The sequence below is a fragment of the Oncorhynchus kisutch genome, linkage group LG4, assembly GCF_002021735.2.
Source record: "Oncorhynchus kisutch isolate 150728-3 linkage group LG4, Okis_V2, whole genome shotgun sequence".
Classification (NCBI taxonomy): domain Eukaryota; kingdom Metazoa; phylum Chordata; class Actinopteri; order Salmoniformes; family Salmonidae; genus Oncorhynchus; species Oncorhynchus kisutch.
The window spans coordinates 14,616,431-14,633,161 of NC_034177.2; the positions used below are offsets into that span (position 1 = coordinate 14,616,431).

Consider the following 16,731-nt stretch of genomic DNA (forward strand, 5'->3'; position numbering starts at 1 on the left):
CTTTGCAGAAATTCATCCATGAAGACCTGATCGACGCAGTCTCCTCTGAACTGTTGATGTTGAGATGTGTCTGTGAAGCATTTATTTGGGCTGCAATTTCTGAGGCTGGTAACTCTAATGAATTTATACTCTGCGGCAGAAGTAACTTTGGGTATTCCTTTCCTTTGGTGGTCCTCATGAGAGCCAGTTCAAAGTCCTTGACATTTTCCGCATTGACTGACCTTTGTCTTAAAACTTGTTAAGGATAGGGGGCAGTATTTCCCCTTTGGATGAATTGTGTGCCCATAGTGAACTGCATCAAAATCTGTCCTCAATTGCTAATATATGCATATTATAATTAATATTGGATAGAAAACACTCTGAAGTTTCTAAAACCGTTTGAATTATGTCTGAGTATAACAGAACTCACAGGGCAGGCAATCTTGCAAACTAGTTTTGAAATCCTGAAAGTTGGGGCAACTTTGACGTCATCGCCCCCTCCCTTCCCAACAAGTTATGGATCTGGAAACACTTCCTATGTCTTCCACTAGATGTCCTCATTCAGTAGAAAGTAATGGAGCATTTTCCCACCAAATTGTTAATTCTTATTACATGATTCTAAGACCAGCATAGGCCATGCAGTGCAGCTCCTTTAGAGACTACTGCTTTAGGGCACGCAACTGAAAAGGTTTTAAAACTTTTGAACAGAAAATGAAAATGGGAGGTAAGTCCTCCCAGTCCCTTTCAGTGCATTTTCTTCCTATCTGTGTAGTCAGTCTAATAAGCACAACTCAGATGTATCTGCCCTGATTTTGTCCTCTGTCATCCCGTGTATTCAGGTGACCAAGCGTGACGAGGACTCGTCCCTGATGCAGTTGAAGGAGGACTTCTGGACGTACGAGGCGCTGCGGCGCGAACACGACTCCCAGATCGTCCAGATCGCAATGGAGGGGGGCCTCCGCATCGCCCCTGACCAGTGGTCTTCCCTGCTCTACGGGGACCAGTCGCACAAGTCCCACATGCAGTCCATCATTGACAAGGTGTGTAGGAAGTGTGTGTTTTTATGTGATGGACCACATTTTGCTATAACATGACTGTTATCCTAGCCATAGTGGTGTTGCTGTAAATTGAACAGGGATTTTGTGTGTGTGTGTCAGTTGCAGACGCCAGCGTCGTTTGCTCAGAGTGTTCAGGAGCTGACCATCGCCCTGCAGAGGACAGGTGACCCGGCCAACCTGAACCGCCTGCGACCACACCTGGAGCTGCTAGCCAACATCGACCCAAGTCCAGGTTGCTCCATTTTACATCGCACCACTACCCTTTTTACAGTATTGTGCCGACCCGGACCGAACTGTGCTGGCTCTATTTTATTGTCAGCTCAGTACAGCTTTATTTGGCTTGATTCGGCTCAGCCGTGTGAGAAGCCATCAACACTCTCACTTTAAAAATGTGGAGTAAGTTGTATACCTTTTCAGCTCAGTAAAAGAAACCCAAATTGAAATGCTTTTTTAAATGTAAGCAACATTGTGCCGTACATTCATAGTGCCTGTTAGTGCTCTTCCAGGTATAACGCATCTAACTGAAAAATACCTGTCTTGTCCTCCATCTTAGACTCCCCTCCCCCCACGTGGGAGCTGCTGGACACGGGCTTGGTGGCAGTGAAGACTGTGGTACACGGCCTGGTGGACTTCATCCAGAACCACAGCAAGAAGGGGAGCGACCCACAACAGGTCTGAATCTAGAAACCCATACCTCAAAATAAGATCTAAATCAATAGAACAGGTCTGAAATTCTAGGTAATGCCAGGGTCATGTTCATTAGGGCATGATACGTCATTTTTCTGCCTGATGAACACGACCCATGTTTGACTCTGGAATGATACTAGTAATGGCAGTCTATGGTTGTCTGTTGGTTTATGACCATAACAATAACAACATATTTTGGTTTGTCAATTTTAACATTTCCCCAGCCACCCCAGCACAGTAAATACAAGACGTACATGTGTCGGGACATGAAGCAGAAGGGGGGCTGTCCTCGAGGAACCAGCTGCACCTTCGCCCACTCTCAGGACGAGCTAGAAAAGTGAGTACAACTCTACACCCTGAGACACTCCCAATGGGGGATCATTGGACAGAATCCACATTTTACTTAACGGTACATTATGTATTGATGTTTGGTGGAAAGTTCAATTCAGCACTGCTAGTGTGACAGCAATCATTAGGCCAGACACAGGTGTTGAAACCTCTTTCACTAACCATGTCTTTCTCCTTCTTTCTGAAGGTACCGTAAGATGAACAAGCGACTGGCTGCCCGCCGGCCCCTCAGCTTATCCCTGACGCAGCTGAACGAGGTTGGCCTATTGCCCGAGGAGGTGGGGATGCTGGAGGGGCTGGCACACAAGGGCTTGACGAATGGCATGGTGGCGTCGGTCACAGGCTCCGCCCTGCCCCAGCTCATCTCCCGTGGTGCCGACCCCTCCTACGAGACCATGATGCGGAAGTCCCAGGGAAGCCTAAGTGCCCCCAGCTCTCCTCCAGACTTGTGAGTAGATGGACATACACAGCATCTGTCACACACACACACACACACACTGAAATCCTTTGTCTTTCTCAGACTGGACCCGGTGCCCAATCGGGCCATGGCCCATCCCAGGATGGCAGTGGACCACCTGGCCATGCACAAGCAGATGCCCAGGAGGCCCTCCATGTACCCCCCTCAGCAGGGAGAACTTTTCTACCCCCCTGAGCCCAGGGCACCTCCATCAGCCCTGCAGTATGAGGCCTCCCAGAACGCCCCAGGTAAGGCAGCACAAACTATACTTTTTTGTTGTGATTTCCTTCTTTTTTTTTGTGTAGATGTATCTCGGGCTTATGACTCATCAGCTGATTTAAAAACTGTTTCTCTCTGGGAGCAATTGGACTTGTATATCTCCCAGTCGTGTGGTTTCATTGTGCTTATCTAATACCAATCATGTTGTCACTATTCTGTGTCCTGTCAGGTAACCCCCCCTACCCCTACCAGCCCTCTCAGTACCCACCCCAGCCTCGCTACATCCGAAACCCCCCTCCCACCAACGACCCGGCCTTGCCCCCCTACCCCGGCACCTACCCCCAGGAGCGCCAGTGTCCCCCTCCCCCTCAGCTCTCGAGTTCCCACTTCTCCAATGCCAACCCCCAAGGGTTTGCGCCTCCTCCGCATTATGACGGCCGTCGACACCCCGCCTACCCCCCTCCACCACCACAGTCCTATTCCCACCGGGAGGACCCCTCCATGCCTGCGGACGAGGCCTCCAGAGAAAGATACCTTCCTGAGGGTTACCACCCCTCTGGCCCCCACCCCAGCCACGTGAGGCCCTACACCCCCAGGGTAAGAACAGGTCTGCAGTACGAGGCTCTGCTAAAGGACAGTATACATTACTATGCCACTAATGCAATTACTTTTTAGTAGTTCAGTCATCAGCCTTACTCAGATTGAGTAAATTACCTTATTCAGCTAATCACAATAAGTGTTCAGGATAAATCCACTTCAAAAATTTATTTCCATCACTGCAAAAGTGCACTACAGTAAAAGTGTCCACATGTCCTGTTGTACAGGAGTCTTACAGCCGGCCCCAGCCCACTCCCAGTCTGGACTACTTGCACCGCCGACGCCAGGAGATCATGGCCCAGCTGGAAGACGGGAAGCAGGTCACTCCCCCACCCTTCGCCCCCTCACCTACTCTGCCACACCACTACGAGTCCAACTACACACAGGAGGTAAGAGGGAACTCTCGGCTGGTGTCTGTGGTTATATTCAGTGGTAGCCCCAGGTGCTGTCACCGCAGTTAGTTACTTCAAAGAATAGGTCGATTTAAAAATACTGTGTTTGTATCACAGCAACAGCAGTATTTGGAAAACTCACAAGCGTTTTCAAAGTACCGCGAGCCAGACTACGCGAGCCAGTACTCTCCTTGGTCATGTGACACTATCGGCTCCTACATTGGCAGCAAGGAGGGGAAGTCCAGAGACAGTATGGAGAGGATGGTGAGTGTCATTAATTATCTAATCCCATTCAATGTCCTGTTTGTTTGTAAAGCTTGACTGCTTTTTAACATACCAAATCTATCTAAAGCTCAAAACATTGTCCAAAGCTCATTGTCTTGCAATAGGTGAAACATCTGTTTGCATTTTTTCTTCTTTGACAGATGTTAACTATTCTATAGCTTTTTTTCCTTTTACACCATGTTGACTGATTAAAGGTTACTTGCACCTTATGTACTAATCAAAGGTCACCAGAAGCCAATAGAAGTGCTGAGATTTATTGAGAACACGGTTAAACTCAACAAATACTCCTTCAACTACAGTTTTCACTGGAGTGGGTCTGGTAGTTTCTCTATGCAACATTATATAACTAATTCCACTGGTTGTGGCCTCTATGGGTGTTGTAGAATGCTGAGGGGAAAGGTGTGGAAGGCAGGCGCAGGGCTGCAGAGGCCAGAGATGACGACCCTATCATCCCCTTCGGCTCTCTGCCCACCGTGTCACGCTTCGGGGTGATCTCCCGCACCCCCAAGTCGGGCTACTTGACTGCTGGGCCGGGGCAGGCCATGACCCTCTCACAGGGGACCAATGGCCCCAAACACGGCGCTGCAACAGGTACAGCGAGAACTCGCACACCTTTTGGGTTTTGCTCTGTTCGCTGCATTTCGCAGAGTCTGACTGGCTCTTGTTGTCCCCCTGCAGGGTGGGGTGCTGCCGGGTACATCCAGCCCCCTCAGGCCCACCTCAGTGAACGGCCAGTCAAGGAGAGGGAGCAGCTGACGATGGAGCTCCAGCAGGTCAATCAGCAGATCAACAAGCAGACTGCCCAGGCGGACCATCCCAGCCCGGAGGAGTGGTCGTCAGGGAACATCTCCAGCCAACAGCTGAGCCTGGAGCTCCACCATGTGGAGAGGGAGATCGGCAAGAGGACCCGCCAGATAGCCCTGGTGAGGAGAGACAGAGCGGCACAGAGATGGACAAATGGAGAGGGAGAAATATATATATATATATATATATATATATATATATATACGTGCGCGCACACACACACACACACACACACAGCCTGCTTTGATCTCTAAAACGGCAATGTGAACACGGGCAGGGCTGAAGGAGCCCTGGGCTAATGTCACTGCTACTGCTATCCCACTTATAAAATATGAAAGAGTGAAACACAACCGAGCCCAACAAGTGCAGCTTGAAAGCTTTTCTTCTGAGACAATATTGATGTACACTCTCAAATGTACAAGCATTGTCTCCCAGTCACTATTGTGGTGAACTGACAGTGGTGCCATTGTCCCCTTGCAGGAGCACCTTGTGAGTCATGATGGGAGTGGGGCGAATAAGCTGAAGCCCACTGAGAACTGGCAGAGAGCGGAGCACTCGTTGGTCCTCAGGTAAACGGCACACAGCAAGAGTAGTTTGTTCATCTCAACTGCTGTGCCATAAGGAACCGTTAAATTTGCTCCAGAATTCTCCCTCAAACAAAATATCTAAGATAAGAAATGCTGTCTTAGAAATTACCCACATTTTCTCACATTGTTTTGAAATGGCTTTTTAAATATAAGAAGTTACAAACTACTGCCATTTGATGCTGTAAAATACACTACATTACCAAAAGTAAACTCGGCAAGCAAAGAAACGTCCCTTTTTCAGGACCCTGTCTTTCAAAAAGATCATTTGTAAAAATCCAAATTACTTCACAGATCTTCATTGTGAAGGGTTTAAATACTGTTTCCAATGCTTGTTCAATGAACCATAAGCAATTAATGAACATGCACCTGTGGAACAGTCGTTAAGACACTAACAGCTTACAGACAGACGGTAGGAAATTAAGGTCACAGTTATGAAAACTTAGGACACTAAAGAGGCCTTTCTACTGACTCTGGAAAACACCAAAAGAAAGATGCCCAGGGTCCCTGCTCATCTGTGTGAATGTGCCTTAGGCATGCTGCAAGGAGGCATGAGGACTGCAGATGTGGCCAGGGCAATAAATTGCAATGTCCGTACTGTGAGACGCCTAAGACAGCGCTACAGGGAGACAGGACAGACAGCTGATCGTCCTCGCAGTGGCAGACCACGTGTAACACCTGCATAGGATCGGTACATCCGAACATCACACCTGCGGGACAAGTACAGGATGGCAACAACAACTGCCCAAGTTACACCAGGAACGCACAATCCCTCCATCAGTGCTCAGACTGTCATTAATGGGCTGAGAGAGAGAGGCAGGTCCTCACCAGACATCACCGGCAACAACGACGCCTATGGGCACACACCCACCGTCGCTGGACTAGACAGGACTGGCAAAAAGGGCTCTTCACTGACAAGTCACGGTTTTGTCTCACCAGAGGTGATGGTCGGATTCGCATTTATTGTCGAAGGAATGAGCGTTACAGGGTCCGTCATGGTGTGTCACATCATCATCTGCCTGCAATAACAAGCTCAGTCCATCTCAACTCTGTGAGTTACATGTGAAACATCCTCCTCCCTCATGTGGTACCCTTCCTGCAGGCTCATCCTGACATGACCCTCCAGCATGACAATGCCACCAGCCATACTGCTCGTTCTGTGCGTGATTTCCTGCAGGACAGGAATGTCAGTGTTCTGCCATGGCCAGCGAAGAGCCTGGATCACAATCCCATTGAGCACGTCTGGGACCTGTTGGATTGGAGGGTGAGGGCTAGGTCCATCCATTCAGAATGTCGGGGAAATTGCAGGTGCCTTGGTGGAAGTGCAGTCCATGAGGAGGTGTGGCCACCAGCTGCACTGACTATTGATTTTGACCCCCCCCCCACATTATTCAATTTCTGTTAGTCACGTCTGTGGAACATGTTCAGTTTGTCTCAGTTGTTGAATCTTATGTTCATACAAATATTTACACGTCAAGCTTGCTGAAAGTTAAGACTAACAGTGAGGACTTTTTTTTTTTTTTGCTGAGTTTATAGGGACACCTGCTGGTCTAACATTTCAAATCATGGGCATTTAGTATGGAGTTGCCCCCCCCCCCCCTCCCTTGCTGCTATAACAGGCAGTTATCTGCCCCTGAACAGGCAGTTAACCCACTGTTCCCAGGCCGTCATTGAAAATAAGAATGTGTTCTTAACTGACTTGCCTGGTTAAATAAAGGTAAAATAAAAAATAAAAAAAATAAAAAAAACAGCCTCCACTCTTCTGAGAAGGCTTTCCACTAGATGTTGGAACATTGTGGGGGGACTTGCTTCCATTCAGCCACGAGCATTAGTGAGGTCGGGTGATTAGGCCTGGCTCGCAGTCAGTGTTCCAATTCATCCCAAAGGTGTTCGATGGGGTTGAGGTCAGGGCTCTGTGCAGGCCAGTCAAGTTCTTCCACACCGATCTCGACAAACCATTTCAGTATGGACCTCGCTTTGTGCACAGGGGTGTTGTCATGCTGAAACTGGAAAGGACCTTCCCCAAACTGTTGCCACAAAGTTGGAAGTACAGAACCTTCCAATGGCACCAAGCTTTACACCACTCCAGTCGACGCTTGGCATTGCGCATGGTGATCTTAGGCTTGTGTGCGGCTGCTCGCCCATGGAAACACATTTCATGAAGCTCCCGCCGAATAGTTATTGTGCTGACGTTGCTTCTAGGCAGTTTGGAACTCGGTAGTGAGTGTTGCAACCAAGGGCAGACCGGTTTTACGCGCTTCAGCACTCGGCGGTCCTATTCTGTGAGCTTGTGTTGCCTTTCACTTCACGGCTGAGCTGTTGTTGCTCATAGACTTTTCCACTTCACAATAGCAGCACTTACAGTTGACCGGGGCAGCTCTAGTAGGGCAGAAATTTGACAAACTAACTTTTTGGAAAGGTGACATCCTATGACGGTGCCACGTTGAAAGGTACTGAGCTCTTCAGTAAGACTATTCTACTTCCAGTGTTTGTCTATGGAGATTGCATGGCTGTGCTCGATTTCATACAACTGTCGGCAATGGGTGTGGCTGAACTAGCCAAATCCACTAACTTGAAGGGGTGTCCACATACTTTTGGGTGTATATGGTTGCACAAAGGAAGGAATGCTTGGAAAAAAAGTGCGATCTGCGTTTCACCAAAGCTTCTCTTGTGATCAACGAAACAATGTGGTTCAGGTGACAAAATCATGAATTCACTGTCAGTACCACCAGTGAGATGCTACTTGCACTGTTCTCCATGTCAATGGCTTAACTAACAAGTCATTATGTAATTCATGAAGATTAAAAACATTTAAAAAATGTATGTAGAATAATACAAAATGTTTGATTCATTGTTTCTTCCTATCTCTCTCTGACCTTTCATTCTCTGCAGTGAGGGCTGTAACGGTCCCAGTGGTGTGCTGCAGGACGGCAGTGTGGCCAGCTGTGGTTTGTCCTGCCTTACCAGCAAGACCTCGTCCCTCAGCCTGTCTGCAGACCTCTCCATCGCTGGGGGCACTGACCGAAAGACCAACGGCGTGGTCCCCCTGTGCTCCTAGCCACACAACTGGAGTCTGGTATTACCACCACAGCTACAACTAACCGATCAGTCAACCACATAGAGCCTTGGGGAACCCTTCGTCCTCTGAACGTTAGAACCGTTAGAACTGTTCCACTGTCATTTTGAGACACACAACCAGGTCCTCCAAACTGTCTGGTATACCCTACCTACATCTACATTTGCAAAATCTGATTGACGCCACTAAGAGAATTTTAACTTGATTACAAAATGTGTAGAGAGAGGCGGCACCTCTCTCCTTGCTTAAAATGGCTAGAGACCGTTCTAGGTTTCTTACAAAGAGGGATTTGTGATAGAAGGGCTAGGAGTATCGAAGTAACTGAAAAAGCCACTGATTTGCAAATGTGGATGTAGTGCCATCAGACAACGGCACTTCATTTGATACAACACAAATTTGCACACTTGCAACTTTAGTCTGTCTACAACTAAGCAGTATCTGCCCTGAATTTAATATTTTTTCATTTTAGTTTTTTTTGTTCTGTGAATGAATGTTTTTTTCATATAAAATCTCACCCTGCCTTGGAAACAAGATGTTTAGATTCCATGAACTCAAACCCAATAATGATTAGAAGAATAATATAACGATGAGACCAGTTCCTTGGTTTCAAATAGATAAGGCCACCATAATCGCATTGACATTAATTACATCTGTTAGCTTCAAAATGTGCAATTTTATTTTGTATTTTTTGGTAGCATCGCTACAGCAATATTTGTGCTTAGCATATATGCATGTCCTGAAATGCAGACTTTGTTTGGAATTAATTGTAAGTTCTTGTTTCTAAGCTGCAATGTTATTCACCTACTTTTCTTTTTGTTTTTTTGTTTTTTTGCTTTTCGTTAAGTTTGACTCTTGGTTCTCTGGAGGACATTTGCATCTTATCAAAATATCTCCATCGCATAGAAACAATACTTGTTGGCAAACGGCTGTGAATATGTTTGCGCATATCCAAGATAATACAAATTGAAGATGACACTGGCCTCTTGAAGGCAGAGAACACCTTTCAACTGGGCAATTTTGAGATTTAGATTAAACTATCAGATACATTTTAACAAGAAGAAAAGGCTCCCTTGTGTCCACTTCAGTGGCTTGACCCTCTTCTGGCATCTCCCCTCACTACTACCACCACCTTCAGGATATTTACTTCAACCTCTACCATCCATGCTTTGGTATGGGGCTGATGAGGAAATGGATATATACATTTAGGCTTGGCATTCAAGCTGTCGTCTTTTGGGTGTAATTTAAATGCAGTGATGGACTAGGTGGGAGGGAATCACAACATGGGTCAAGCATACGTCTGTCTGCCTGTTGATGGGGGGGTCAGAGGTACTGGGTATATGGAGTAAAGGAAACAGGAACGAAGCCAGACATGACCCATGGCTGGAATTTGAGACCTTGATCTACAAAACATATTTGCACTTTCATAGCTTTAAGGATGGTTTGTACTGAGTATATGTATTTATTAAATGTACAGTATTTGCATCCTGAGGATGGATATAACATTAAAAGGTCAAACTTAAAACCACATTCTGTTTTAAGAACGTGTAGTTCAAGATGGCCCTGGTTGCACCCTAAGGTCCTAATAGTGTTGGCCATGTTGTACAGAGCAGGGTTCAAACAGCCACTCTGTTTTTATACATCAATCTACTGTAAAATTATTTATTTATTTTTCTGTAGAGTTACGACATGTTCACTTCCACAATTGTGACACCCGGTATGCTGTCAACATACCCGTAACACCGCAAATTACAGGAAAGGTGAAATTCCTTTTTCAGTTACTCATCTCCACTCCTCTGAGCACCTTTTTCACCAATTGCAGCAGACATTTGTCTAGTTTTAATTTATTTTAACTTCCAAGAAGTTGCTCTAGTAAAAGGGTTTGTGATGCGTTCCTGGAGGAGGCTTTAATCATTTGTAGATGGGGGTCGATGCATAGGAGGTGACAGGCCACTGAACTGGGCTAAGGCAGAACTACAGTTAGCAAAGCAGTTAGCATCACTGGAGACAACCACAGCACCACCACACAGGGTGAGAGGAGACTAGGAAAGGCATTTTGATGACACCAAATAAGTGTTTTTTCCCAAATATGAACAAATTAAGTGCTGCAGTTGCATTATCTGCATTACTTTTACATATTTTATGTGCTTAAATTATTGCCACCCCTCACACAGATGCAATTGGTTCCTCCCAGATGTATGCGAACTATGAAATTAAGTACTGCAAGCTTACTTTCCTTCTTGGTAAGATTAATTCACAGAATGTATTCAAAGGTGTCATATTGTGAAATGGTGGCTGGGATATTCCATTTGAATTCAAAATATATCCAACAACTGGATTAGTCAAACTTGTTTTAAATCTAATCTTTGTCTTTATGGAAATATTTAAATGTCTTTTTATTTTTATTGTTACATCTCACTTTTTGAGATTTTATTTCAAATATGAAATGGCTTACACTGTATATGTATAGACTATATACACATTATACTGTACTGTATTTGTACAGTATATGCACATTAGAGTATATACACATTATACTGTGTGTATATACACATTATACTGTATTTTCAAAGCCAGACAATGACAGACTTAAGTCAATTCGTCTCCTATAGAAGTTCTCTGCCTTCTGTGCACATGACATTGAAATGTCCATTAGTCCTCAAAAGTTGCTGCCTTTTTTTGAGTTCTCCCCAGTTTGTCCCAATGCTTTGTCTGCACTCATGTCAGAGCATTGGATAGCAATCTAGCAATATTATAGAAAATGACTGTTATCAAGAGGACAATGTAGGCTACTCAATGCAGTTTGCATTACTCTTCATGCTAATCATAACCAATGGTCCTTCAACCCTCCTTATTAATTGTGACAGAGTTAAGGACATGAGGACACAGTCCCTTAATTGGCATGGCATCATGCATGTTTGTGGTTACAGAAGTTATCTTGCTTTAGTCACCTCTGTATCATGTAGAGGGAAATTAATTGCGTTGTAGTGTAGCCATCGTGGTGGCTAAATTATGGTGGTTGTTTTGTAGTAGTTTTAGAGCACTTCATAGGAAAATAAAATATCATTGTGCAAAAGCACCTGTAGTTCTGGGGCTGAACAGAACTGCAGTCAACTATGCTGTGTGCATACATAGCCCAGAAATATTTTGTCATAAGGTCACATGACTTGCTTTCCATACGGAAAGAATTTCCATATGATATATTTGTTTGATCTCTGTGGCTTTGACAGCCCTGACTTTCTGCCAGGAACTTCATGTTTTTTATCTGAAGAGCAGTGTTCCAGAGGTCAAATGACTATCAATACATCTGTCAAACCATATGGTAAAATCAGCTACAACAATCGCATTTGGGACTGAACTTCAGGTAATGCTTACGGTTCAGTTTCAGATAGCTCTATGTATTTGGACGAATGTTCCTCCATCAGTGTCATCAATACAACATGTCTCCTTACTCCTGTACATCCATCAGTGTAGTGTCATCAATACAACATGACTGAGCCTTTTATAAGGAGACATGTTCCTCCATCAGTGTCATCAATACAACATGTCTCCTTACTCCTGTACATCCATCAGTGTCATCAATACAACATGACTGAGCCTTTTATAAGGAGACATGTTCCTCCATCAGTGTCATCAATACAACATGTCTCCCTATAAAAGGCTCAGTCATTGCCTTTCCGAATGTGGGTTAATCATGCACACTTTTGTCTTGAAGGTATGCAGATCTTTTACAGAGAAAATCAAAGTCCTCAGGACTTGGTTGAGAGTCGTCGGTGTTAGCAGCTAGGCCAGCGATGCTAATTTACCAATTTAGTGAGATGGGTCAACATACAGATTTACCGTGACTTGACTCGCTGTTGAGGAATTGGGATGTCTGAGATTAGATGTACCACTACCGTTCAAAAGTTTGGGGTCACTTAAATGTCCTTGTTTTTGAAAGAAACACTTTTTCCCCCCAAATTAAAATAACTTCAAATTGATCAGAAATGCAGTGTAGACATAGTTAATGTTGTAAATGACTATTGTAGCTGGAAACAGCAGATTTTTTATGGAATATGTGTACAGAAGCACATTTACCATCACTCCTGTGTTCCAATGGCACATTGTGTTAGCTAATCAAAGTTGATCATTTTTAAATTAATCATTAGAAAACCCTTTTGCAATTTTGTTTAGCCAGTTGAAAACTGTTGTTCTGATTTAAAGAAGAAATAAAACAGGCCTTTAGACTAGTTGAGTATCTGGAGCATCAGCATTTGTGGGTTCGATTACAGGCTCAAAATGAAACTCGTCAGTCTATTCTTGTTCTGAGAAACAAGAATGTGAGAAATTGCCAAGATATTGAAGATCTCGTACAACACTGTGTACTACTCCCTTCACAGAACGGCACAAACTGGCCCTAACCAGAATGAATAGAAAGAGAAGTGGGAGGCCCCGGTGCACAACTGAGCAAGAGGACAAGTACATTGGTGTCTAGTTTGAAGGACATTTATTTCAATCAATCATTATTTATAACCTTGTCAACATCTTAACTATATTTCCTATTAATTTTGCAACTCATTTCTTGTATGTTTTCATGGAAAACAAGAACATTTCTAAGTGACCATAAACTTTTGAACGGTATTGTATGTTCTTGATACTTTTTTTGAGGCAAATAACTGAATAAATGTATGTTACTATTTTGTAGACACATACTGGTCTCTCAAGGCATCCTTTGATCTTTAAAAGCACAGATTTAGGTTGGATCGGTTTTAAACATATAATTGCTGTGTAACATGTTTTATTTATAATTATACTGTCATTGTTTTTTGTTGCTGTTGCTTGGGAAGGCACTTCACATTTAAGCAATCGTAATGATTGGCTACAACAGCTTTTGCTGTGATGCATTGTAGGTTCACCTCGCACCGGTTTTTATGTTTATTTTTTATATTGCCATGCTTCATGGGTGACATGCTGACTACACTGTGCGTCTGCTTGCGCATGTTGGTTTTGTATATCCACACCAGGCCTGAGCCAGACACAGAGGTTGAAATATCAAAACAAACTATATTCATTTGGGGAAAGGGTGAAACACATGAAACATTCATGGACATTGAGCTAGCTTGCTGTTGCTAGCTAATTTGTCCTGGAATATAAACATTGGGTTGTTATTTTACCTGAAATGCACAAGGTTCTATTTTTTCCCCAGGATCTTTTGAAGAATTTTGACCCATTTTGAGTCACACAAAATCGTGTGTTCTCTAGTCCGACAATTAATCCACAGATAAAAGGTGAAACTTAGTTTCTAGTAATCTCTTCTTCTGTGGACTTCAAATGGCGGTTGGCAACCAACTTTAAGGTGCATTACCACCACCAACTGGAGTGTGGACCTCAGTTCAGCTTTCAATCACCCACTTGGGTATATTTTCCATAAAAACCAATGAGGAGATGGGAGAAACAGGACAAGCGTCAAATAGTACCAAGTTCTACTTTAACACCTGGCTATGCAGACACCTGCGAGCAGTTTAGATTAAATTATTAACATGTATGTGTACATTTATTTTGCCTGCTGACCACACTGCTTGCGTTGCAAAATAAATTTACACATAGATGAACTGAGGTACACACTCCAGTCCAGTTGGTGGTGGTAATGTACCTTAAAGTTGGTTGCCAGTTGACAAATAAAGTCCACAGAAGACTACTACTACTGGAGGAGAGTTTATTAGAAAATATTAGTTTCTCCTTTTATCTGTGGATTAAATGTTGGAGTAGAGAACACAACATTTTGTGACTGAATGGGTCAAAATTCTACAAAGATACAGAAAAAAAAGGACCTTGTGCATTTCAGGTAAAATAACAACTCAATGTTTATATCCCAGGACAAATTAGCTAGCAACAGCAAGCTAGCTAGTTAAATGTCCATGAATATTTCATGTTTCGACCTGTCCCCAAATTAATATAGTTTGTTCAGAGTTTTGATATTTCAACCTGTGTCCTGATGGCATCTGGTGTGGATGGACAAAATCAACATGTGCATGATGGCACAAGCGGACCCACGCACGTGCCAGGTGTAGTCGGCATGTTAGGCTACTTCTTAACATGCTATGGTCAAGAACAGCTATCAGAATTGAGCATTTTCCTTGCATGAAGAGGAAGGAACTACCATTGCTCGCACTGGGAAAGCTAATTAACTCTTAAGTTAACTACTTTTCTGGGTTTGTCAAATTACATCGTTTGCATACATTTTCACAATTTTGTATCTTTGTTTTTGCAGAGTTACGGTATTATGATCTTGGCCCATCATTGAGGGAACCATTTTGAATTGAGCTGTTTAAAGCACCGTCTGTTGCTCAATTATATTTTCATAATTAAGTATTTGCGCTGGTGCAACATTAACCTTTTTTCAAATTAATATAATATTGAAACTTAAACATGCATGTTTGAATATGTCCTTGTAAAGTTTTTGAAGTATTCATTTAATTAGAAAAAATAGGGGCAAAATTCACGAGTGCTTAGTAAATGTGATCCTTTGCATAGTATCTGCATAGGAATTCTCTTCGCTCCATACCTTCACTGCTATCTTTTGAATACTGTCTGGTCTCAGTTGCTCTATTGTTGATTATTGATTGAAGCTTAAGAAATGTGACCTGCCTTCCAGCAGGCTATTGACTATTTCAAAGTTTAACATGCATACATGTAGGTTTGTCTATACAGTACATCAACTTGCAACTGTTAATTAAACTCCTTCAGGAGTCAGCATTTATATTAAATGGTCTCTACGAATCAGCCCTGGAAACATGAGTCAATCGGCTGATTTCCATTGCAGAGCCGAGGAACCGCTTATCCTTTCTGAGACAAAGGAGTTCAGTGCCAGATTCTCTGGGGGAGGTGTGAGTTTCCTTGAAGTCTTGCAGCACTAACGTCTTTACGAGTTTTACAATTGTAAAACTGTGACGCGCTAATATTAAAGATCCATTGATACCGGGGAAACTTGCCTATTTGTTTACATAGCCATTTGGTGTCTGTTAAATAGAAACCCAGGGAAATTGTTTGGCATATTTTGGCTGTCACGTAGCATTGTTTGGTCTGTGTTTTAGATGGTGTTAGGCTCGCCAGAATTTGAGGACAGAGATTGTCTTTTCCAAGGGGGTTTTTCGATCCTATGGAGGGGCTCCCGAGTGTCGCAACAGTCTAAGGCACTGCATCTCAGTGCTCGAGGCGTCACTACAGACCCTGGTTCGATCCTGGGCTGTGTCACAACCGGCCATGATTGGGAGTCCCATATAGGGTGGCGCACATTTGGCTCAGCATTGTTAGGGTTTAGCCGGGGTAGGCCGTCATTGTAAATAAGAATTTTTCTAAACTGACTTGACAAGTTAAATTAAAAAAATACCCTTCTAAAAGGAATGTTTTGGAAGTTGTGTAGAGATCACAATAGTCTTAATTTATACTTTCTAATTTAAATTGTGTGTGTGTGTGTGTGTGTGTGATATGATCATTAAGACAAGTATTGGGTAAACACAGTAACACTTGACAGTAGGATAGCCATACACCAAGACACGAGTAACTTCTGAATTCTTTGCCAAGAATGTCTTGTTCGGTGATTCATTTGACTAAATACTGTGGAATTGTTTACTTTGGACTTAGTTGTCCTTTTTAGCAATCATATGATGAGTTAAAAAATAAGTAACATAGGATGACACATTAAACCACCCTGGCAGGGAATTGATTTCCATGTGAGCGGCCATGTCCCAATGGGAGAGACCGCTTCATTTCAGATAGTTTTCTTGTTCACGCTGAACACACTCATTGCTTCCACTCAAATTGAATTCCTTGTAATAAGATGGGCTGCTGTTGTATTTTTTTTCCCATTTATTTTTAACATATTTTCTAACTTTGGGAAATGTAATTGCTTTTGATTACTACTACCCAAGTTTTCTTGTAAGAGTTTGCTTAAATTAAGGTACAAGTTTAACTTCAGCATTGTTTTTATATTATACTCCCTTAAGGAATGTTTAGAATGCGATTTCTCCAATTTGGATATAGGTCTTATACCATTTTTCTTTGTTAAAGAATTCACTGTGTGAAAATGGGATTGCATTTGTATAATACAATTGCTTTTGTTTTGTTTCTTTGAGGAGGGGCGAAGTGGAAGTTTGAAGTAAATGTAACTTATGTGCAACAGTGATTCTTTACTGGCAGGGACTGTAATTAAACAATATTGTGAAACTGATGCCTTTTAACCATCTTTTGTAGTTCTACACACACACAC

The 16,731-nt window shown here is 43.3% G+C and overlaps 1 protein-coding gene across 4 annotated transcripts in view; it reads left to right on the forward strand.

Moving 5' to 3' along the window:
• Positions 1–16,692, forward strand: part of LOC109889077 (roquin-1) — a 33,383-nt gene extending 16,691 nt beyond the window's left edge. For 3 of the 4 annotated variants that reach the window (XM_031822481.1, XM_031822483.1, XM_031822482.1), the window contains 13 exons: positions 819–1,019; positions 1,137–1,269; positions 1,591–1,709; positions 1,949–2,061; positions 2,260–2,520; positions 2,593–2,777; positions 2,978–3,345; positions 3,573–3,734; positions 3,855–4,001; positions 4,406–4,613; positions 4,701–4,945; positions 5,307–5,395; positions 8,303–16,692. In XM_031822481.1, coding sequence (XP_031678341.1) covers positions 819–1,019; positions 1,137–1,269; positions 1,591–1,709; positions 1,949–2,061; positions 2,260–2,520; positions 2,593–2,777; positions 2,978–3,345; positions 3,573–3,734; positions 3,855–4,001; positions 4,406–4,613; positions 4,701–4,945; positions 5,307–5,395; positions 8,303–8,468 — 2,397 coding nt within the window. In that variant the 3' untranslated portion in view covers positions 8,469–16,692. The remainder of the gene's footprint in view (positions 1–818; positions 1,020–1,136; positions 1,270–1,590; positions 1,710–1,948; positions 2,062–2,259; positions 2,521–2,592; positions 2,778–2,977; positions 3,346–3,572; positions 3,735–3,854; positions 4,002–4,405; positions 4,614–4,700; positions 4,946–5,306; positions 5,396–8,302) is intronic. The other variant, XM_031822484.1, reaches the window with a different exon arrangement.
• Positions 16,693–16,731: the final 39 nt, after the last annotated feature.